The sequence below is a fragment of the Bubalus bubalis genome, chromosome 13 (assembly GCF_019923935.1).
Source record: "Bubalus bubalis isolate 160015118507 breed Murrah chromosome 13, NDDB_SH_1, whole genome shotgun sequence".
Classification (NCBI taxonomy): Eukaryota; Metazoa; Chordata; class Mammalia; order Artiodactyla; family Bovidae; genus Bubalus; species Bubalus bubalis.
In genome coordinates, this window is record NC_059169.1 from 58,223,060 (window position 1) to 58,247,322 (window position 24,263).

The following is a 24,263-nucleotide window of genomic DNA, read 5'->3' on the forward strand; positions in this document are numbered from 1 at the left end:
CTTCCTTCCTTCGCCCGGACGGACGCACTTCCGGCGGATGTTGGGCGGGGGGGCAAGCCCGGAAACGGAAGTGAGCGGCGGGGCCAGTTGACCGTCAAGGGGAGAGCGTCTGTACGCCGAGCAAGTCGAAGATGGTGAGTGAGACCCCCCCACCCCGGGCGACCCGAGTGGCCGGCGGGCTCGGGTCGGTGGCCGCAGGAGCAGTCCGTCGCCTTCCTGCCGTCCCCCCGGCAGCGGCGGGAGAAGGAGGAAGCCCGCCTCTCCCGCCATGATCTGTTGAGTCACGGGATTCAGGGGTACTCGTGGCCGTTCGGGCTGGGCTCCGGCGCTGGTACCGGGAGCCGCGCCTCGGCTTCTTCCTCTCTCACCTCCTCTTCTCTCTACCCACCCACCAGGTCCCCCAGCCGACCCCGACCTCGGTCCCTTCCTGGAGTCGGCGCCGAGCTGGCAGGGGCAAACCCGAAAGTTGCGGCGGTCTTGGGGTGGGGGCACCGCCCGTTAGCCCTCCTCCGAGGGGCGAACCCTTGGGAGTCGCGTCCCCCAAACTCCTCACCCGCCCCCGACCCTCGGAACCGCCTGGATAACAAACCCACAACTATGGGTCGGCTTTCCTTCACTCTGCTTTTACTTTGCCAACATTTTGGGGAGTTTGTAGCATGTCAGGCGTTGGAGGGGGTAAAATTATATACTTGTTACTCCCCCTGTGTTAGCGTTGTTAGTGGAGTCCTCCTCCTCCCCCGCCCCTTCTCTTTTTTCCTCTTCTTAAAAAAGTTTGATATTTGGGAGAGATTTCCTTAATCGTCCGTCATTGCCCGTGACTCTTAATACCAGTCCAAATCTAGAAAGCTTCTGTTGGTGAATGGGCTTGCCTTGTAGCTCAGTCGGTGAAGAATCTGCCTGCAGTGCAGGAGACCCGGGTTCGATCCCTGGAGAAGGGAATGGCAACCCACTCCAGTATCCTTGCCTAGAAAATCTCATGGACACAGGGTCCTGGTGGGCTGCAGTCCATGGGATCTCAAAGAGTTGGGCATGACTGAGCGACTAACACTTCTGTTGGCAAATACTGCTGAACATAGAAAAGAGGTTTTATAAACACTCAGAGGGACTTCCCTGGTGGTCCAGTGGCTAAGACTCTTGGTGTTACCCATGTAGGGGGCGGGGGTTTTTCCATCCCTGGTCAGGGAACTAGATCCCATATGCTGCAACTAAGAGTTTGCATGGTGCAACTAAAGATCCCACATGCTGCAACTAAGAGCTGGCACAGCTAAATAAAAATTTTAAAGACACTCTGAAATAACTAGTGTTAACTTTTCATAGATTTGCTCCCCTCCGCTACTTTGTTAGAAACATTATGTAGTGATCCCGATATTTTACAGAAGGGAATTGGCAAAGTGATAATGGGTAGAACCCAGAGATCACAATCCCCCTTTCTTTGTGCCTGGAAGAGACTTTTCTTGTGTCACTTTACAGTAAAGCAGTCTGGGAGGAGGAGAACTGTGCATGTAGGAAATAACGTTTGGGAAGATACAGTCATGCAACTCTGGTCCTGTAGGAGTTCAGATACCTTGAAGGATGAGTAGGCAGGGCCAGAAAGGTTCTGTGCCTTCGTCACAGGCACCTGTTAGGTTAGTGACAGACACTAGATTCCAGCTTCTTTTCCTAATTGACCGTGACTTCTGTTCTGGGGAGTTGAAACCTGTTGTGCAGGTTCTTGAGTTCCAGGCTTTGGGCCTTGGACATTGTTTTTCAGACAAGGCATTGACCAACCAGTGAAAGATTTTTTTTTTTTGGTTTGTTTTTTGGTTTTCTCCCAGCTTTGTTGGAGGAGATTGCATGTCAAGCAGACTTTGCTGTGTAGAACTGGAAAATGGAAGCGTCTACGGGCAGCAAGACCCAGTAGAGTGCTCTTCAAGTTATCCAGGTGTGAGAGCCTGGACGCAATTAGTAGATTGGAGAAACCCTGGACAAACTACAGTACCTGACCCTAGTGAAATGCACGAATTGAAGTAAAACAGCAATTTGAAAAGTTAAATTTCCCAGAGTAGTTTCTCCTAGAAGCTGTTGCTGCTGCTGCCAAGTCGCTTCAGTCATGTCCAACTCTGTGCGACCCCATAGACGGCAGCCCACCAGGCTCCCCCATCCCAACAGGCTCCCCCATCCCTGGGATTCTCCAGGCAAGAACACTGGAGTGGGTTGCCATTTCCTTCTCCAATGCATGAAAGGGAAAAGTGAAAGTGAAGTCGCTCTGTCGTGCCCGACTCTTAGCGACCCCATGGACTGCAGCCCACCAGGCTCCTCCATCCATGGGATTTTCCAGGCAAGAGTACTAGAGTGGGGTGCCATTGCCTTCTCCTTCTCCTAGAAGAGTATAGACTAAATACCAAACTGCTTGTAGCTTTTTGACATTTTTCTTCAGGATTGCAAGGATGTTGTATTCAGCACTAGGTGGTTTAAACTCAGCATCTTGTGTTTGTTACATTTTTATTATGCATGTTTATTCTCTCTTCATTAGACTAAGCCCTAGACGCCAGATATGTATCTTCAGAATCTAGTAGAGTGAGTACCTACCACATAGTAGATATAAATATTTGGTGATTAAATTACAGTGTAAATGAGTAGGGTGACAATACACAAATACCACATATACTGTGAATCTTAGCGTTTTGTTTCTTTTTATTTAGGCCAGTCTGATTAAGTGCACTTATTTTTCACAGGTAGCACCCTCTTAAGGGAACCAAACGCTTTCTGAGATTCAGTTTTTTCTTTAGCTTCTGTGCCCACTCTCTTCTAGCTCTTCTGTCCATTCTTAATTCCATTTTCCTTGTTCTTTGTCCTTAAGGAATGGTACTCTTCAGGATTCTGTCCTCAACTTTTTTCATTCTGTGCTTATCATTCCAACGTAAAGAAAGGATCTTCCCAATGAAAGTAAATCTGATCATGATCTGGTGCTCAATTTCAGAACAAAATCTTAATTTCTTTGCATATTTAAGCCTTTTCATTTTTCTTTTCACCAGCCTTTCTTTCTGCCCTATATAGTTATATAGACATATAGTTAGCTGATCATCTCAAACTACTTGTGGCTTGTTCATTTATATTTTTATACCTTTACCCATGTTCTTGTTTTCCTGGAATGCCTTTCAGTCTGAGTGCACTCAGCTCAGGAATCCTTCCTGCCCCAAATTCCAGATTATTCACTGAACCTTGTGCATCCCTCTGCGTGATACTGAGGCTCATAGTAATGGCCTAGACTGTAGTCTCTTGGAGGACAGAGACCTTATCTTTTCTCTGATGCTTAAACAGTATTTTTACATAGAGGTTCAGTGTGAGTTGTTAACATTTTTTTTATACATAATAGTGTTTTTTATTTGTGTTGTAGAATGCCAGAGGACTTGGATCTCAGCTAAAGGACAGTATTCCAGTTACTGAGCTGTCAGCAAGTGGACCTTTTGAAAGTCATGATCTTCTTCGAAAAGGGTATGTAGGGGAGTTGTGACTTTGTTATAATATGTGAATTATTTTTCACAATATTTCTTTAAATCTTTTGACAAGCCATAAATATGTATTTAATTTATAAGATAGCAAGTAGTATACTTTAGACTAGAGGGAGGGAGGAGAGGAAGCATGAATGTTTCTATAGTGGAAGAAGCATTTTACCAGAGTACCAGGTTCCCAAGAAAGTGTGTCCTCCTAGGAGAGATTAGCTGGCAGTACGATTTGGTGGGATTCCTCTTTTTGCTCCTGATAACTTGGAGAGCCCTTTGTTCTTCGTCTTATTAACTAAGGTAAATTGGGAGTAGTTCACTTTTCTTTGGGAGATACTAGAACATAGCAGTAAAGAACATGGGCTCTGGGTTTTGGTCATGACTCTGCTATTTACTAGATGTGTGTCCATGGGCAGATTACTTAACTGTTCTGTCTCATTGCCCTCACCTGTGAAATAAGGCTAGTAATAGCATCTGTCTTTATTTTGAAGAATAAATGAGCTAATCCCTGGAAAATACTTAGACCAATATGTGACATTAGTAAGCAGTAAGTATTAGCTGCTCTTGTTTTTCATTTCTAGTTATAGCACAGTTGTACCCCTTCCCTTTATGTTTTCCTTTATGTTTTTATATGTTTAGGCCTCATTTTCTGGTACTGGTCTTTTTTCTTGGCAGATGGTTTTTTCTGTTTAGTCAAATATCCTCCCTACTGGGTACATAACTGTGTTTTGAATTTTATATTTACTTAGAAGGTATTTAGTCATAGATTGTCATTCTAATATTGGTCCCTGGAAGCAGACATAATGCCTCGTTGTCTTTCCATTTTGTAGTGAAAGATGCAGTATATTGCCTTTGGAATTGGAGATATAATTTGGTTTATAGTATAATCAAATTCATAAGCTAGCCAGTAACCGAGTCCTGGTGATTTGGTTTTGGGTTTTGGTCCGTTCCCCCCACTCCCACTGCACATACACGAAATGCTCCTTTTTCTTCTCAGATTGTAAGATTACCATGAGCAGGACCATTTTCAAATTCCACTTAAGGGTAATGCTTTGTACAAAGACAATATTCGATAAATACTGATGTTGCAGGATTTCTAAGGTTTCTTTCAGCTCTTAAATCCTGGTTGGAGAATAAGATGGTGATGTTTATATAAAGAGAGTGATAGGGACCCGTGGCCCAGTTCTAGCTATGTATCACCTAATATAGTACTTCGCATATAGTAGGTAGTTGGTAAATCTCAAACATGTTTTTCAGTGTGTGTTTATCAAAAATATATTAACTATTGAATATACATTAGATATGAACAGGAGAAATGTAGGTACTTTATGTAATAAAAGAATCACATCATCAGAGTAATAGTAGTACACACACTATGAAGTTTCTTCCAGATACAGAGCATCACTTAGCGCCACTTTTTGGAGGGTTCTCCCCAGTTTATTGAGTTCTTGACCTCCAGGATCTATAATAGGTATATTTACAACAATATATAGAATACTTGATTTTTTTCCCTCTTAGTGTAGTTCTGTGAATTATATATGTATTAATGCCCACAGTCACCACCACAGTCAGCATACAGAATAGTTTGTTCATCGGCCTCAAGCTCCCTGTGCCATCTCATTGTATGACAGCACTGATAGGTAAGTGTGAGCCCTAGGCATTGCATGGTCTATAATCTCCCCTTTAAATGTTCATTTGCAGTTTCTCTTGTGTGAAAAATGAACTTCTGCCCAGTCATCCTCTTGAATTATCAGAAAAAAATGTAAGTATGTTACCTGTGTTTTTATTTTTACCCTCTGGTAGAAAAATGATGTTAGTAATACATGATTAAGACAATTCTGGTGTTGAGCATTTGACTATAAAGAACATGAAGCCTTGTTTTCAATATCCTATGGAATAGGCTTTGGTTCACTAAAGCTCCTTTTCTACACCTTTTTCTTTGTCTTTTTTATGGACATTTTTAGAGGTTGGTCCACCTCTCCATTCCTCTCATAATATTTCCTCACTTGGTGATCTTTTTTTTTTCTTTTATATTTTTCCCCTACCATTTTTGCTATTGATATCCAAGCCCGACCCTCCAGCCTTGGATCTTTTTTTCAGGCCCTTCATATCCAAGTTACTGCTAGGCACAGGACGTACACAGATGGGTATGACATCATCCCCATCCTTTAGGGGCTGAAAATTTAATGGGAAGATAAGCAGTGGATTGGGACTACCTGAAGCATTGTAGAGGACCACAGATGAAGCAGCCAACCTATGGGAGGCTTTCTAGAAGAGGGGACATTTGAAATGTTTTAGACTTATATTAGTCAGTTAAATAGGTGGAGAAAGGCCACTCCCAAAGATAGGATATGTATAGATGTCCTGAAGACCACCTAAAGGGTTCTGTGTATGTGTGTGTCACACGGATGTCAGTGCTCGTTGTTTTGAAAGCAGAATGTCACATTTAAAATTACGTGTTGTCTTTGTAGTTCCAGCTCAACCAAGATAAGATGAACTTCTCCACACTGAGAAACATCCAGGGTCTTTTTGCACCACTAAAACTGCAGATGGAATTCAGGGCAGTGCAGCAGGTGGGTTTCCAGGTGTCAGTTTGCATGCATCCCATCTGTGTGCTGAATTGATTGGGAGGAGTCTTCTATCTGGTAAAAACTGTACAAACCTCACCTTCTCTTCTTCCCTGCAGCCTCTCCTACTTTCCCCCTGTTAGGATATGATCTCCATTCCTACTTCATAGAGAAAAGCAGCTTTGAAATGGGAAACCCCTTCGATTAGAGGCTCAGTGTCTGGATAGTTACAGGCATCCACTTTTATATTTCTCTCCTTCTGGGGAGTTACTTTGAATTTGTGCTGCCTCTAGGAATATCCAAGTGGAGGTGTCTAGTGGGCAGGTTGTATATCACTGAATACACATGTTGCTCAGGAAGAAAATGTCCTTCCAGGTGTTTAAGAACTGTCCCCCATCTGTGCTCTAGATTCTGTCATATCACACTGCATTGATTCCAGTGACTGCTGGATAGCTAACAAAGAACAGAAAAATGAAAAATTTGGTTTGGCTGCATTAAGGTTTGTTGAGTATGTGCCAGTGACTGCCATGCTTTATAGCACACTGTGCTGCAGGTGTGAGGGAAAGGTGCTGCTGTCCCGTGCCACAGGTGTTGAACCAGGGTGAGACAGATCAGGTAACTAGGCAAGGCCGTAGGGTTGGTCAGTACTGAAAGCAGAGCTTGAACCTCTGATTCTATAGCCCATGCTTTCTGCACTGTACTTAGGTACTGGTCTGCAGTATAAGTGAAGGTCATCCAGTCATGTCCAACACTTTGTGACCCCCATGGACTATACAGACCATGGAGTTCTCCAGGCCAGAGTATTGGAGTGGGTAGCCTTTCCCTTCTCCAGGGGATCTTCCCAACCCAGGGATCGAACCCAGGTCTCCTGCATTGCAGGCGGATTCTTTACCAGCTGAGCCACAAGGGAACCCCAGGCTGCAATATATGTATTTAGTAATTGGAAAATGCAGATAGCACTAGTTCAGAATGGCATTGTAGTTTTTAAAAGCCCACAGATGACTTTGATCTTCATCTCTAGTTATCACTACTGTTTTAAAGGGTCATGACTTGTATTTGTCCTGTGAGCATTACAGAACAACATACAAAATGAATAATCAGTTTATTAAGTGAAGTAATGCTCTCAGTGCATTTCTTCAGAATTTCTTCAGGAATTTGATTGTCCCATGTGTTTTAGAAACAAAGCATGATGTTAGACTTGAGAATTTTGTGTTTCATCACATTGTATGCTTTGGTTTTCCTGGACAGATGCAAAGGTCCCAAATAATGTGTGGACCTGATGGGATTATTAAGTATTAGTAAAAGCTTTCAATTTCAGTATCTATATTTTGAATAAGGTTATGAAGAATTAAAAATTTTCCTCTCCCCCCCCCCCCAGTTAAATTGGTATTTTATTTAGTTTGTGAATTTTACAAATAATGAAGACACTGAAATGTGATCATGTATGTTTTTTCCTCTCTACTATTTCTAAGTTTGCTCTTTTATACTTTTCCTAAAGGTTCAGCGTCTTCCATTTCTTCCAAGCTCAAACCTTTCACTGGATATTTTGAGGGGTAACGATGAGACTATTGGATTTGAAGATATTCTTAATGGTAAGTGTCATTCCACACCTTTTTCTGGAGCCCCAGTAATGTACAAGGCAACAGCAGCAAACGAAACCTACTATGTCTTTGTCATCATATAGCTTATAGTTGATTAAATTCACTTGTGTTTATTTACTGAAATAAGATAAAATTTAATGGTAATAACTGTTCTTTAACTGGTTTTAAAAGTGAAAGATGTCTGTGGAGTTCTGAGATTATAGTCATTTCAGTCAACCATTGACAGTCATTGATTTCATGTCTGGAGGATAAAGTCTGATGTGTGAATCCAGTATGATATTCTTAGGGCAGCTTAAACAAGGATTGTTGTTGCAGTATTCAGAACATTTGTGGGATATAACTAGCTTTAAAAACATCTAGAAAAAAATGAAAGGTTTCTTCAAAAATACCCTCCTTGTCCTCCTAGATGTGTTTCTGTAGATGGCGAATACTAAAGAAAAAAACTTTTATAAGTTTCTCTGGATGATTGTATTATGTTTGAGGTCAATGACTTTTAATTAAGAACATGTAGCATCCTGTTTTTTTCTGGTTCTGAGGAAAGAGAGCAAGTACAGTTCTGTCCAGTATCACCTGTGCTCAATGTGCCCCAGCAGTTCAGGAGAAACAGAAAAATGAAGCAGGATTAAATTATACTAGTTTTGCTTGGCTGCCGATGTTTGGTAAGGAAGTGCTGTGGACACAGCAGAAGTCTCATGTGCCTCTTCTGTGAGGGCACTTTTTGAGTGCAGGAAACCTTGGATTCCTAAGCTTTTACATTTAGTCCTCATTTAAAACAAGTAAGGTGAACAGCTAGGCCTTGCCTTAGCTGTTCCTTCTGCTTAGAATACTTTCCCCCCACTTCTCAAGTCCCAGCTTAAATGCCACCCCTTCACAGAGGCCTTCCTTGACTGCGCAGTCTAACATGATCCCAGTCACCCTGTCACCTCACTTTAATTCTTTGCATATCACTCTACTGGTATTTTCTTGCTTCTTATTTGTTTTCCCAACTTAAATACAGGCCCCAGGAGAGCTGGGGACTTTGTCTTGTTCACTCCAGGGCCTCCTAAGGTGCCTGGTTCATGCTGAGAAAAGCTCTGGCTCACCACTGTCTCCTCATCACCTTTGATACAGAAGGAATTTTAAAGTCTACAGTGAGGGAGTACTGTGTTAATCTAAGTGCAATATGAAGACTATTAAACTGGGATGAAAATCCGTACATTTTTTTAAAGTGTTGGAGGTGATGAAGGTTTTGCTTGCTTGCTCATCAGAGAAGTACTTGGCCAACAAAAATCTGCACGCTATATTATAAGGAAGGGAAGAGATGTGAGACTTTTTCCTAATGCTGAATGTGGCCTTCTGTTTACTCCCTTCCTGTCACTTGAAGATGAGGAAACTGAAACTGACCAAGGTGACTATTCCTGCCTGGGAGGACCCTCCACGGGCTGGGGCCTTGCTCACCAGCACAAGGTGTGCTGTCTTCTAGGGCAAGTGTTTTAGCAAATCAAAGGCTTAGACAAGCAGAGTTTCAAGGAAAGTTGGCATTATATAAATGAGGATATTCTTTGTTTAAAAACTGAGAACATTACAGCTGAGACTCAGGTCCTCCATGATTTATTACCCCCAACCCATCTTCCTCCTTCCTTCCCTGTTTGGCTGCTGCTTTTAGTTAGTGGATGTCCTTCCAGATTTTGCATATAAAATCAGAAGACATTTGTCATTGCTTAGTATTTATCTTTTAACACAGTTGGTTTCGTACTGTGTGTATCTTATAGGAGGTATGCTGCATCAGCACCTGTGTTGAGGGGTGCATATTTCTCTCTCTCTCATTAACATGAAGCACTGCTGCAGCAGACACCTTTGTTCTTTGTACTCCATTGTAAACATACTTTTGGGTTTTGGATGCCCTTTGTATACATAGTCCTCTACTCTGTTAATAATTGTAGCAAACTCTTGTACAACTAAAATTTATTAATAATTATAACAGTATCAGCTGTGGCTGAGGCTACTAGGTTGTGTGACAAGTGGCCAGAGTCAGGACTCCTGAACTGATAATGACACAGTCATCTCCAGTCTCAGGAGGTCCAGTGAGGAAATATCCAAATCGATTTGTTATTCTTGATAATCATTATTTTAATGATTATTTATTTTAACAAACTGTTTTATAGTTTAATTCATTGGGTATCTATTCTGTTTCTTGTTCTGTGTGGAGGAGTAGAGGGCAAAAAAGAAAACGCTTTATTTGTTTGTAGGAAGCTTACTGTTGGTATTCATTTTTTCTTAGGTGCATTATCACAGTTAAAGTAAGACTTTTTGTCTGACTCATCAATACAGACAAGAGAGAAGATTCCTAAGGTTTTTTTACTCTAGGATTCTGGTTTGTGTATATATGTGTTTGCAACAGAGCACAGAATGATAGAGATGAAATTGTAAATTACATTAAGGATTGCTTAATCTCTTAGCGATTGTTCCTAGACTCAACTTGGAAGCCACTGGAAAATTTAAGAACTTTGGAACATGAGAACTTTTTCAATCTATATTTTCTTTTAAAATCAACTGAATTGAGGTATAGTCGACATACAATGGAATGCATCCATTTTACAGTGTCCAGTGTGTTAATTTTAGTAAATGTGTGCAGCTGTGGAACTGTCGCCTCAATCAAGATGTAAAATGTTTTCATCATCCCCCAAAAGTTTCCTTGGTCCTTTTGCTCCTCCACCCTTGGCCCCAGGCAGCCAGCAGTATATTTTCTGTCACTTTATATTTGTTTCGCCTAATTTAAATTTTCATCTGAGTAGAATCAGAGAATTTATCTCTTTTTGAGACCCTTTAACATGTTTATTTTTGTTTCTTTTCAGACCCATCACAAAGTGAACTAATGGGAGAACCACATTTGATGGTTGAATATAAACTTGGCTTACTGTAATGCCGTGTGCTGTTCATGGAAGTAGAGGGGCTGCGTCTTGTTTATAGTTGTCTGTTTCCTATGATTTGATGTGCACAACATTAAAAGTACTAACACATGAGAATTGTTGCCTAAATATCTGTGATCATTTGAAATTATTTGGGTCATTGCTTTACATGATAATTGAAAGCACTCAAGGGAGTTGGTTTTAAAACTTCTTATTTATATGAAAGCAACAGCTTTCTAGGTCTTTAAAAAAATGTTACTAATATAAAATTGTGCATAGGTTCCAAATCAGCCTATTTTCTAGTTATTCCATAAATTTAATTTTGAGTAGTTCTGAACCTGCAACCTTTATAGTAGCATCTTTCAGAATAAACATCTATAATTGATTTCAGTGGCAATATTTCAAAGTAAGGACAGAACAAGACTATTAGATTTTACCTTGTTTCAGTATAGTCCATTAATACTCAAAAGAGTAATACTTGCTTTGTTGATGCTACATTAGAATTATAGGTATATTCTTTGATTCTTTCAGGTTTTTGATTTTGGTCTTATCTTTAAACTGAAAACTTAAATAACCAGGAGATGTCAGTTTTAAACTATAGTACTGCATAGATTTATGTATCACAAGATGCTTAAATTTAAAACCATAACATTCATGTACATACACATGCTATCTATCCATGAACAAATTCCATGATAGTTTGTTTAAATCTTCCCTATGGTGGTTTGTTCTTAATAAGGTATTTTTTATGAACCTAGTTTGCAGAAATTAAAGATTATCTGTTTCTCAGGAACATTTTTATTGTGTGAGTCACTGATTTATGACTGAAGGCAGTGTTTCCCTCTGCTCTGGGAGGTGGGGGCAGGTCATTGAACAACATCTATGGAAGGTTTGGGTTGTTATCACTTTGGGGATGGGTTTCCAGCTGGCATCTGGTGCTTGGAGGCCAGGGATACTACTGAATATTGTAGAGTAAAAACTGCTCCTGACTGTCGAGATCAAGTGTAAAACTGTTTGCCAGCACAGTCTTTGCCACCCCACTTTACACTTAAATTATGAGAAAATATAGAAATAATGAAGGTTCACTTGTTTCTAAATGTGTTGTCTTTCAGCTAATTGTTAACAAAAGTTGGAGATTTCTGTGCCTTAGTTGAAGAATCTTAGATACCTTTCCTGACCAGTAGAGGGTACTATGAAATTAATGAACACAGTCTAAATGGTAAAGCTGATGCTTTAAACACAGAAATGGACATGATTAGTGCCTATTTTCTGAAGGTCTTTTGCTTCCTCCCCTCTGCCCCCCACCGCTTCCTCTTTAACCTTCTTTGTGTTTATGCCAATGATCCTTATCCCTGGGTGTGTGTAAAATCACCCAGAAATTTTAGGGGAAAAATGTTCGTATCAGTCTGAATCTCAATCCCAGTAGGACAAGTCTGGAGTGGATCCCAGGAAGTCTGCTTATTTTTGAAAAGCTCTCTGATTTATATGCTTGCTTTCCTTTTTTGCTTGTTTTTGCCTTTATATTAATGACATTTGTCAGCACTAGTTAATTCTTCGGGTGTACCCCAGTGCTGAAATAATTGCTACTATTTCTTAGTCTCTGCAGTCCATAGTATTTACCTGGAGTTGGGATAATTTGGGTTCCTTCATAAAGTAAACTGCAGGTTCCTCCGAGTTAACTTTGCTTAGGTGTCAGGCTCTTCAGTTAGGCATTTTTTTTTTTTTTTCAGATGCTGTGATTTTTCTTAAGGAATCAGTTTAGTATTTGAGGAGTCTAATAATAGAGTTACTTCACAGGCTGCTGCCTGATTAAAATTAATTTTATTAACACAAATGATAAAATTCACAATAAAAGATAGACTAGAATGTAGTTCTGTGTTACATTTTTTTAAATATCTGTGAATAAAGGAACTTGTGGGTTTTACTGTCTCAAAGTATTGGGTGGGTTGGCAAACAGTTGAGCACTGGCACATTGCAGGGTGGCTCTTCAGTGAACTCGCCTCTTCACACCTATCTTTGTACAAAATACATATGACAGGCTAATCACTATAATCAGTGTTTCTTTCTACACTGGGTATAATACCTTTTTCACAAGTAGACGTAAATGTAACCAGTGCTTTCATGCATTTTGTTACTCCTTGGAATATAGACATTGCAAGAATAGAAAATAGCCTGAACAAGTAGATTACTTTCAAAACAGACAGTATAGTGTATAATCTAACACTGGAATCTGCAATTGGGTGAATCTAAGTTTAACAAAGCTTTGGGCATCAGAGGACAGACACTGAAACCATACTCACAGAAAACTAGTCAATCTAATCACACTAGGACCACAGCCTTGTCTAACTAAATGAAACTAAGCCATGCCCGCGGGGCAACCCAAGATGGGCGGGTCATGGTGGAGAGATCTGACAGAATATGTCCACTGGAGAAGGGAATGACAAACCACTTCAGTATTCTTGCCTTGAGAACCCCATGAACAGTATAAAAAGGCAAAATGATAGGATACTGAAAGAGGAACTCCCCAGGTCAGTTGGTGCCCGATATGCTACTGAAGATCAGTGGAGAAATAACTCCAGAAAGAATGAAGGGATGGAGCCAAAGCAAAAACAATACCCAGCTGTGGATGTAACTGGTGATAGAAGCAAGGTCTGATGCTGTAAAGAGCAATACTGCATAGAACCTGGAATGTCAGGTCCATGAGTCAAGGCAGATTGGAAGTGGTTAAACAGGAGATGGCAAGAGTGAATGTCGACATTCTAGGAATCAGCGAACTAAAATGGACTGGGATGGGTGAATTTAACTCAGATGACCATTATATCTACTACTGCGGGCAGGAATCCCTCAGAAGAAATGGAGTGGCCATCATGGTCAACAAAAGAGTCTGAAATGCAGTACTTGGATGCAATCTCAAAAATGACAGAATGATCTCTGTTTGTTTCCAAGGCAAACCATTCAATATCACAGTAATCCAAAGTCTATGCCCCAACCAGTAATGCTGAAGAAGCTGAAGTTGAATGGTTCTATGAAGACCTACAAGACCTTTTAGAACTAACACCCCAAAAAGATGTCCTTTTCATTATAGGGGACTGGAATGCAAAAGTAGGAAGTCAAGAAACACCTGGAGTAACAGGCAAATTTGGCCTTGGAGTACGGAATGAAGCAGGGCAAAGACTAAGAAGAGTTTTGCCAAGAAAATGCACTGGTCATAGCAAACACCCTCTTCCAACAACACAAGAGAAGACTCTACACATGGACATCACCAGATGGTCAACACCGACGTCAGATTGATTATATTCTTTGCAGCCAAAGATGGAGAAGCTCTATACAGTCAGCAAAAACAAGACCAGGAGCTGACTGTGGCTTAGATCATGAATTCCTTATTACCAAATTTAGACTGAAATTGAAGAAAGTAGGGAAAACCACTAGACGATTCAGGTATGACCTAAATCAAATCCCTTATGATTATACAGTGGAAGTGAGAAATAGATTTAAGGGCCTAGATCTGATAGAGTGCCTGATGAACTATGGAATGAGGTTCGTGACATTGTACAGGAGACAGGGATCAAGACCATCCCCATGGAAAAGAAATGCAAAAAAGCAAAATGGCTGTCTGGGGAGGCCTTACATATAGCTGTGAAAAGAAGAGAAGCGAAAAGCAAAGGAGAAAAGGAAAGATAAGCATCTGAATGCAGAGTTCCAAAGAATAGCAAGAAGAGATAAGAAAGCCTTCCTCAGCGATCAATGCAAAGAAATAGAGGAAAACAACAGAATGGGAAAGACTAGAGATCTCTTCAAGAAAATTAGAGATACCAAGGGAACATTTCATGCAAAGATGGGCTCAATAAAGGACAGAAATGGTATGGACCTAACAGAAGCAGAAGATATTAAGAAGAGATGGCAAGAATACCCAGAAGAACTGTACAAAAAAGAGCTTCACGGCCCAGATAATCACGATGGTGTGATCACTGACCTAGAGCCAGACATCCTGGAATGTGAAGTCAAGTGGGCCTTAGAAAGCATCACTACGAACAAAGCTAGTGGAGGTGATGGAATTCCAGTGGAGCTATTTCAAATCCTGAAAGATGATGCTGTGAAAGTGCTGCACTCAATATGCCAGCAAATTTGGAAAACTCAGCAGTGGCCACAGGACTGGAAAAGGTCAGTTTTCATTCCAGTCCCAAAGAAAGGCAATGCCAAAGAATGCTCAAACTACCGCACAATTGCACTCATCTCACATGCTAGTAAAGTAATGCTCAAGATTCTCCAAGCCAGGCTTCAGCAATATGTGAACCGTGAACTTCCTAATGTTCAAGCTGGTTTTAGAAAAGGCAGAGGAACCAGAGATCAAATTGCAAACATCCGCTAGATCATGGAAAAAGCACGAGAGTTCCAGAAATACCTCTACTTCTGCTTTATTGACTATGCCAAAGCCTTTGACTGTGTGGATCACAATAAACTGTGGAAAATTCTGAAAGAGATGGGAATACCAGACCACCTGACCTGCCTCTTGAGAAATCTGTATGCAGGTCAGGAAGCAACAGTTAGAACTGGACATGAAACAACAGACTGGTTCCAAATAGGAAAAGGAGTACGTCAAGGCTGTATATTGTCACCCTGCTTATTTAACTTCTATGCAGAGTACATCATGAGAAACGCTGGACTGGAAGAAACACAAGCTGGAATCAAGATTGCCAGGAGAAATATCAGTAACCTCAGATATGCAGATGACACCACCCTTATGGCAGAAAGTGAAGAGGAACTAAAAAGCCTCTTTATGAAAGTGAAAGAGGAGAGTGAAAAAGTTGGCTTAAAGCTCAACATTCAGAAAAGGAAGATCATGGCATCTGGTCTCATCACTTCATGGGAAATAGATGGGGAAACAGTGGAAACAGTGTCAGACTTTATTTTTTTGGGCTCCAAAATCACTGCAGATGGTGATTGCAGCCATGAAATTAAAAGACGCTTACTCCTTGGAAGGAAAGTTATGACCAACCTAGATAGCATATTCAAAAGCAGAGACATTACTTTGCCAACAAAGGTCCATCTAGTCAAGGCTATGGTTTTTCCAGTGGTCATGTGATGGATGTGAGAGTTGGACTGTGAAGAAGGCTGAGCGCCAAAGAATTGATGCTTTTGACCTGTGGTGTTGGAGAAGACTCTTGAGAGTCCCTTGGACTGCAAGGAGATCCAACCAGTCCATCTGAAGGAGATCAGCCCTGGGATTTCTTTGGAAGGAATGATGCTGAAGTTGAAACCCCAGTACTTCGGCCACGTCATGCGAAGAATTGACTCATTAGAAAAGACTCTGATGCTGGGAGGGATTGGGAGCAGGAGGAGAAGGGGATGACAGAGGATGAGATGGCTGGATGGCATCAACGACTCGATGGACATGAGTCTGAGTGAACTCCGGGAGTTGGTGATGGACAGGGAGGCCTGGTGTGCTGCGGTTCATGGGGTCGCAAAGAGTCAGACATGACTGAGGGACTGAACTAAACTGAACTGAATAAAGCAAAACCAAAACTGTGATACTTCATTGAACTTATTTAGCTCATGATTTCAAAATGAAATTCAGGTTCCTTCATGTACCATAAATCCTTAATTAAGAACCTGTACTTTGGTTTGGGAGGTGACCAAGATGGCAGAGTACAGAGACCCTGAATGTACCCATGGACATGCCAGAATTACAGCTCTTTACAGAGCAAGTATCTGTGAAAACAACCTGAAGAATAACAGAAAAGATTTCCCACAAGTAAAAACATGAGGCATGAGTCAGGTAGGAGGGACAGAGATACAGTACAGTCAGGACCCACACCCAGAGGTTGGTGAGGAAACGAGGAACATCACAATTACAGAGATCCTCCCCAAGGAGTGAGGAGTTTGCACCCATTGGACTTTCCAGCATGGGGCACCTATACCAGGAAAACAAGCCCATAGAACATCTGGCATTGAAAACCAGTGGGGCTTAGGTTCAGAAGAGCCAGAGAGCTATAGGAAACAGACTTTTCTCTTAAAAGGGTATATATAACCCAGTGTAGATGTCAATTTGAAAGGACTTGGTCAGGCCGGCTTGCTGATCTTGGATCCAGGGAGGCAGGAGGCAGCTAGGACTCCCCCTGGGCAGGAGATGCTGGCACTTTGGAGAACTTGCTCCATAATGATAACAGCAGCATTGGCAGGCACTTTGGAATTCTCACAGCCTGTTAGTACCAGGGGCCTGGCCTACCTACCAGTGGGCCAGCAGAAACCCTGCACCCACCTGGGTCAAACATTCAACCACGTGGGAGGCCTACCCTGCCTTTCAGCAGGTACAAGGCACGGCCTCAAAACCAAGTGGTCCAGGGGCCAGCCCCACCTGCCAGCACACCTACAGGAGTCAGTCTTGCCACAAGAGAAGGGCACACACAGCCCACATAGGGACAACCTGGAGCACAGAGCTCTGTGGCCAGGGAGCATGCTGGGCCCAGAGGACATCGGCAACATAGGGTCACCTCCAAGATTAGGAAAGGAGCTGACTTATGCAACAGAAATGAACACAAAATTGGGCAAAATGAGACAGAGGAATGTGTTCCAAGTGAAGGAATGAGACATAACTTTAGAAAAAGAACTAAATGAAGTGGACATACACAATCTCCCTGATACAGAGTTCAAGGTAATGACCATAAAGATACAGACTAGGGAAAAGAACTGATAAGCATAGTGAGATTTTCAGCGAAGCGTTAGAAAATATAAAGAACCAAATAGAGCTGAAGAAAACAGTAACAAAAAATACTCTAGAGGAAATCAACAGTAGATTAGATGATACAAAGGAATAGATCAGAGATCTGGAAGGCAGAGCAGTGGAAATAACCAAAAACTGAACAGAAACGAGTTTTTAAAAATTGATGACAGTTTAACGAGACCTCTGAGGCAATATCAAACATGCTAACATTTGCATTACAGTGGCACCAGGAGAAAAGAGAGAGAACTTATTTGAAGAAAAAAAAGATAAAAACTTTCCTTACCTGGGAAAGAAACAGACATCCAGGTCTAAGAAGCACAGAGTCAGTTGTAATAAACAAGATGAACCCCAAGAGGTTCACAGCATGACACATTATAACTGAAGTGGCCCCCCCCCCCCAAAAAAAAAAAAGAAACAAGAGAAAAGAAACTAATTACATGCAAGGAAACTTCCATAAGACTTTCAGCTGACTTTGTAGCAGAAACTTTGCAAGCCAGAAAGGAGAATATATTCAAAGTGAAGAAAAGAAAAAACTTATAACCAAGAATATTCTACCTGACAAGGTTATCATTCTACTATACAATCCAGTGAGCTTCCCAGGTGGCTCAGCAGTAAAGAATCTGCCTGCCAATGCAGGAGATGTGTATTCGATCCTTGGGTCAGGATATCCCCTGGATAAGGAAATGGCAACCCACTCCAGTATTCTTGCCTGGAAAATCCCATGGACAGAGGAGCCTGGTGAACAGGTGAACATGGGGTCACAAAGAGTCAGATATGACTTAGCAACTAAACAACAACAACAAATACAATCCAGCAACCTACTTCTGGGTATTTTTCTGAAGAAAACAAAAATTTGAAAAGATATGTGAACTCCTATGTTCATTGCAGCATTATTTAGAGTAGCCAAGAGGTGGGAACAACTGAAATGTCCATCAATAGAGGAATGCACAAAGATAATGGAATGCTATGCTACTCAGCCACATAAAGAAGGGAATCTTGCCATTTGTGACAATGTGGGTTGACCCAGAAGGTATTATGGTAAGTGAAGCCAGAGAAAGACATAAGGTTTCAGTTATTGTGGAATATAAAAAATGAACAAACACAACAAAGCAGAAACAGGCTCATAGGTACAGAGAGCAAACTGGTGGTCACCAAAGGGGAGGAGTTTGGAGGGTTGGGTAAGAGAGGTGAAGGGGATTAAGAGGTAGAAACCTCTAGTTATAAAATAAATAAACCACAGTGATGTAATATACAGCATAAGGAATATGTCAATAACACTGTAAAAATTTGTATAGATGGACAGATTGGTACTAAGACTTACCATGATAATCATTTCGTAACATATGGAAATAAATTATTATGTAGTACACCTGAAAATCGGAGAAGGCAATGGCACCCCACTCCAGTACTCTTGCCTGCCAAATCCCATGGACGGAGGAGCCTGGTGGGCTGCAGTCCATGGGGTCGCACAGAGTCGGACACGACTGAGCGACTTCACTTTCACTTTTCACTTTCATGCATTGGAGAAGGAAATGGCAACCCACTCCAGTGTTCTTGCCTGGAGAATCCCAGGGACGGGGGAGCCTGGTGGGCTGCCGTCTCTGGGGTCGAACAGAGTTGGACACGACTGAAGTGACTTAGCAGCAGCAGTAGCAGCAGCAGCACACCTGAAAATAACATAATGTAGTAGTCAACAATATTTCAATTTTTAAAAAACCTATACTTTTAGTTTGTTGTAGTATATGCCCTTAAATATTATTAAAATATTAGAACTTACTGTTAGGTTTGTTAACAGAATTTCAGGAGGGTTTTTTTTTTTTTCATAATGAAAAATCAAATTTTGAAAAGTTAGTTTGCTTCCAGATCTTGAATTTATTTCTGGAGCCAGTGGACGTGCTTCGTCTGCTGTACTTTGTCCTTTGGTTCTTTTTGGTTTCTTGACCTGGTGGAGACAAGAAAAAGCTATATTGTTCATCTCTGTGACAAAACAAAAGTCATATAGAGGGTATGGCTTCGGATCAGTGGGGGACCAGAAGGAATTCTGTTTTCACTTTGGCTGGGCTTATTTACTTTTGGAGAGATGGATTGATTTTAAGTCAAGACTTCGACCACTGTTTTTTTGTGTGTTTTCTGTGTTGTATATAAATCTTGCAAAACAGAAACCATATTATTTTTTTCTCCAACTTTTAATTTTGAAACTTAAAGAGAAATAGAATGAATAGAGGGGAATTCCCTAGTGGTCAAGTGATTAGGACTCGGGGTTTTCTCTGCTGCAGTCCCAGATTGAATCCCTCGTGGAGGAACTAAGAACTCAAAAGCCTCATGTTGTGGCCAAAAGAACAAAAGAAAAAAATAGCACACCCAGCATAACCTTCATGAAATTCACCAGTTGTCAGCATACTGCCTTTATTTCTTCATAAATAGATTCAGGATAAATGTTTTTGGCAAGAAGGCTGCAATGGTGATGTATGTACTTATGTGTCATACCAGGAGCCATATGAGGTCAGGTTGTCCCACTTATTGGTGTTACTAACTGCGATTGATTGGTTGACAAGTGGTGGCCGCCAGAGATCTCCATTGTAATAGTATAGTTTTCCGTTTGTAATTAATAATAGGTGAAGTAATAATTTGAGACCCCATGTTTGTCCTGTTCCTCAAGAATCTTTCACCCAGAGGTTTTAGCATCCATGAAAAATCTTTGTCTCAATCATTTATAACATGGTCACTGGGAACAGGAAAGGACAGAAAAATTGTGATCTTATTATTCCTTCTGCATTTATTGGTTGACAAATTTTGGAAGGCCAGGTTTCCTACCCCACCCCCATCCCAATTTCTCCTCTTCTTTAAGGTATCCTTATGTACTAATGGATTCTTAATGTTTTATAATCCATTTCTGTCATTCTTTTTCTTACAGCCCTAAATCAAATCATTTTAATTAATACATAGACTTTCCATTTGAACAGAAAATTACATTGGTGTTAAAAGTGCTCTATTTAATTTTTAACATTACTAATGAATGTTACTTCACAAAATATTGAATATACTTGAGACACATTAGTGATCATAATCATAGTTATTATAGAAGTTATGACCAAAAGATCCCTGTTAGCCACAGGGAAACATGCTACCCTTAATCCCACCTGTGTCTCGCCTGATCCCGATCACACGAGGAAGTCACAAGATCAGAACAAGAAGCAGAGCCAGAGCCTTCCTCCCCTTGGCACTGCGGCTTAAAAGAGTCACTACAGGGACTTCCCTGATGGTCCAGTGTAAGAATCTGCCTTGCAATGCAGGGGATGCAGGTTCAATCCCTGGCTGGGGAACTAAGGTCCCATATGCTGCTGGTTAACTGAGCTCATGCGCCACAACCAGAAATCCCACAGGAGCCAGTGAAGATCCCAAGAGCCACAACTAAGTGAGACCTGGTGCAGCCAAACAAACACTTTTTTTTCTTTTTAAAGTAGGCATTATATTAAAAAGCAGAGACATTGCTTTGCTGACAAAGATCTGTCTAGTCAAAGCTATGGTTTTTCCAGTGGTCACGTATGGATGTGAGAGTTGGACTATAAAGAAAGCTGAGCACCGAAGAATTGGTGCTTTTGAACTGTGGTGTTGGAGAAGACTCTTGAGAGTCCCTTGGACTGCAAGAAGATCAAACCAGTCCATCCTAAAGGAAATCAGTCCTGAATATTCATTGGAAGGACTGATGCTGAAGCTGAAGCTCCAATACTTTGGCCACCTGAGGCAAAGAACTGACTCCTTGTAAAAGCCCCTGATGCAGGGCAATATTGAAGGCGGGAGGAGAAGGGGACGACAGAAGATGAGATGGTTGGATGGCATCACCGATTCACTGGACATGAATTTGAGCAAGCTCTGGGAGTTGGTGATGGACAGGGAAGTCTGGCATGCTCCAGTCCATGGAGTTGCAAAGAGTTGGATACGACTGAGCGACTGAACTGAAGCATTATGAAAATTTAATAGAAGACACAGGAAACTAATAAAAACCAAGAAGCTTTGCACCATTCTTATTTTTACATTTTTTATTATGGAAAATTTCAAACACCTGAAAGTAGATGGAAAAATACAACATAATCTCATGTTTCCCTCATCTAACTTCCAGAATTTATCCTTGGCCAATTTTATTTCATCTGTATTTTTTACCCACTTTCCCCTCAAGATTATTTTGAAAGAAATTCCAGATATAATTTATAGGTATAAATATTTCAGTTTATAAAGCTAAACATAACCACAATACTATCATTATCATTCTTACATTAATAATAATTCCTTACAGTTAAATATCAGTCAGTATTCAGATTTTTGAAGGTCCAAAAAGTTGTCATAATTTTCTTTAAGCTGTTTTGTTTGAATCAGATCCAAGTAACTTACACACATGTGATTGGCTCTTGTGTCAACTGTTGCATGATTTATGGTTCTATCTCCTGTTTTTCTTGCTGTTTCTTGAAGAAGCCAAGTTGTTTGTTCTCTGGTTTCCCACAGTCTAGTTTTCACTGTTTGCATCTTTGTGGTGTAGATGAACACATCCTTCTCAACCCTGTATTTCCTGTAAATTGCTAGTTGAGTCTGTGAACTTGGTCAGATTCAGATTCTGCTTCCTTATTTTGGGGAAGATCCCCTTATCAGTGCTATGTTCTTCCATAAAAAGACATTAATGCCTGGACTTCCCTAGTGGTCCATTGTTGAAGACTCCACCCTCCCATAGCAAGGGGCCTGGGTTTGAACCCTGGTCAGGGAACTAAATCTTGCATGCTGCAACTAAGAGCCCACATGCCACAGCTAATACCTGGCACAGCCAAAAACTGATGTTCATACCTAACAGGCTCTCATTCTGTGATGTTTGTGGCCATTGATACAATGCATAGATCCACTTATTTGTGAGTATCTGCAAAATGGTAATTCTAAATCTGTCATTCATTTTTTTTTTTTTCAATCAGGATACTTCCTTTGAAGGAAACTTACTGTGACCTTCCATTTGGTTACTTAAGGACAGAGTTGATACAGGAAAGACGGGGAAAATGTGCTTTCTTCTTAATTTTATTTTTGTCCATTTTCAAAATAACAAGTTTTTGTTTCTGTAATACCCTGTCCAGAAACCAATTCATTTTTGTTGTTGCTGCCGGTATCACAATGAAGGTGCATATTCTTTAATCAGTGTTTGATTTGCTTTGATTTGCTGGTTTGAACACAGAGCATATTACCATTTTAGGGACTAAGCCTGGCTTTCAAAGCCTCTCTCTTCCGTCAATAAAATGAAAACTGAACACCTCCAGGGTTTGGGTTCAAGGGAAAGGTAGGCAAAGTCAGCACCCAAATGCCATTTCTCTCAATTTCCCCGCACTGTGTAGGACTTGTCTGTCTTATTCTGTGTGTCTGGCATCCACTGTCACTTCCTGAGAGACTTTGAACTCTCTGTGTTGTGTTGTCTGGGGGAGGTGGTGCCTGTTGTCTCTCTAAAATGCTAGGAGGGTCCACCTTTCTGCTCCTGGTGCCTCCTGGAGGCAGGCATGTGATCCCGGTCAGCTGATCAAACCTCAGTCCTGGACTTGGACTCCAGAGCGGGCCAGGAGGGGGACAGTGAGGCCACTCGTCACTGGTGGAGGCCGTGCCCTTCGCGCTTCGTGCTGCATAATGGTAGCTGTGTTGCTGTGACTTTATCTCTGGAGCCCCCTGGTTCTTGGTTGTTTTCTGAACCTGAGCCTCGTTTAGGCTTTTTATTGGAGCTGTGAGCTCCTACTATCATTTCAGCAGATCCCTGTGTGCTTAAATAAACAATGCAAGTTGGCAAGTTGTTGCCTGCAGTTGAGATCTCTGGATGATTCAGTAATTGACGATAGACAGTTGGTTTTATAGGAGACACGTCTCCAGAGAACTGTGGGATTGGGGATGAATTATCTGACCGAGTGGGATTAGGCAGAGAGTCCAAGTAGGAAACCCAGCTGTCTCTGGCAGGCAGTTGTGAAATAGCTACCCAACCCGGTCACGTGAATTCACGTTGCACAATTTACAGCAAGGTTCTGGGCAACCAGAATATGAACTAGTCAGGATGGTGGGGTGGCTGCTCCTGCCTGCAGTGGAAAGTTTAAAGCAAGTAAACAACACCTTCAAGTCTCCAAACTAACCTACTGAACCTAAAGTACATCATTTCTTATAGGTAGTGTGTGTGTGTGTGTGTGTGTGTGTGTGTGTGTACCTGCGTGCTCACGCAGTCAGTCATGTCTGACTCGTCCAACTCTTTGTGACCTCCCCGACCATGGACTGTAGCCCACCAAGCTCCTCTGTCCATGGGATTCTCCAGGCAAGAATGCTGGAGTGGGTTGCCATTTCCTTTTCTAGGGGATCTTCCCGACCCAGGGATTGAACAGGGTCTCCTGCATTGCAGGCTGATTCTTTACTGTCTGAGCCACCATGAACATTATTGAGGTATAATTTACTTTGCAGGGTTATTAAGAGGATAAAATAAGTTGATATAGAAAGCACTTTGTAAACTGTAAAGTACTGCTTGTTTTTTTGATTTGGGAAGAGCACTGAACAGGAAGTAAAACAAAAGTCAATCAATCAATCTGAGAATAGCCCAGAAGACCTTAGCTAAACCTAAAAGGAATAGTCTTGGAAATAAGAATTTCTAGTATTTTAAAATATGAGTGTTATTCGCTGGTCAAGCAATCACTGATTATCCTACAGGGAAAAACTGTAAGCAGTGCTATAAACAAGACTCTATCTGCTTTGAAGAGCTTACAAAGGAGTTAATCATCTAGGTGTACTTCAGGACATTTGTGTTATTACAGATGGAAACTTAGAAAATGGGAGATATTGAAGGACCCATAAAAGTACCATAAACCAATTTAAAATGCATATGGGTTAGCGCATTTTTCAATTTCTTTGCAAGGCTGGCTTCATGACTATGGCATATCATTGGTTAATCTCATACTGCATTAAATATATAGCTTAAAATGATTTTTTACAAGTGAAAACAAAATTCTGTG

The 24,263-nt window shown here is 41.2% G+C and overlaps 1 protein-coding gene across 1 annotated transcript; it reads left to right on the forward strand.

Annotated features, from left to right (window-relative positions):
• The first annotated feature begins 1 nt into the window (after position 1).
• LOC102410394 (proteasome maturation protein) lies at positions 2-10,655 on the forward strand. The gene is made up of 6 exons (XM_006078572.4): positions 2-134; positions 3,377-3,474; positions 5,184-5,244; positions 5,954-6,055; positions 7,548-7,641; positions 10,485-10,655. Exons 1-6 carry the CDS (start codon positions 132-134, stop codon positions 10,550-10,552), a joined length of 426 nt encoding a protein of 141 aa, XP_006078634.1. The 5' UTR covers positions 2-131; the 3' UTR covers positions 10,553-10,655.
• The last annotated feature ends 13,608 nt before the right edge of the window (positions 10,656-24,263 follow it).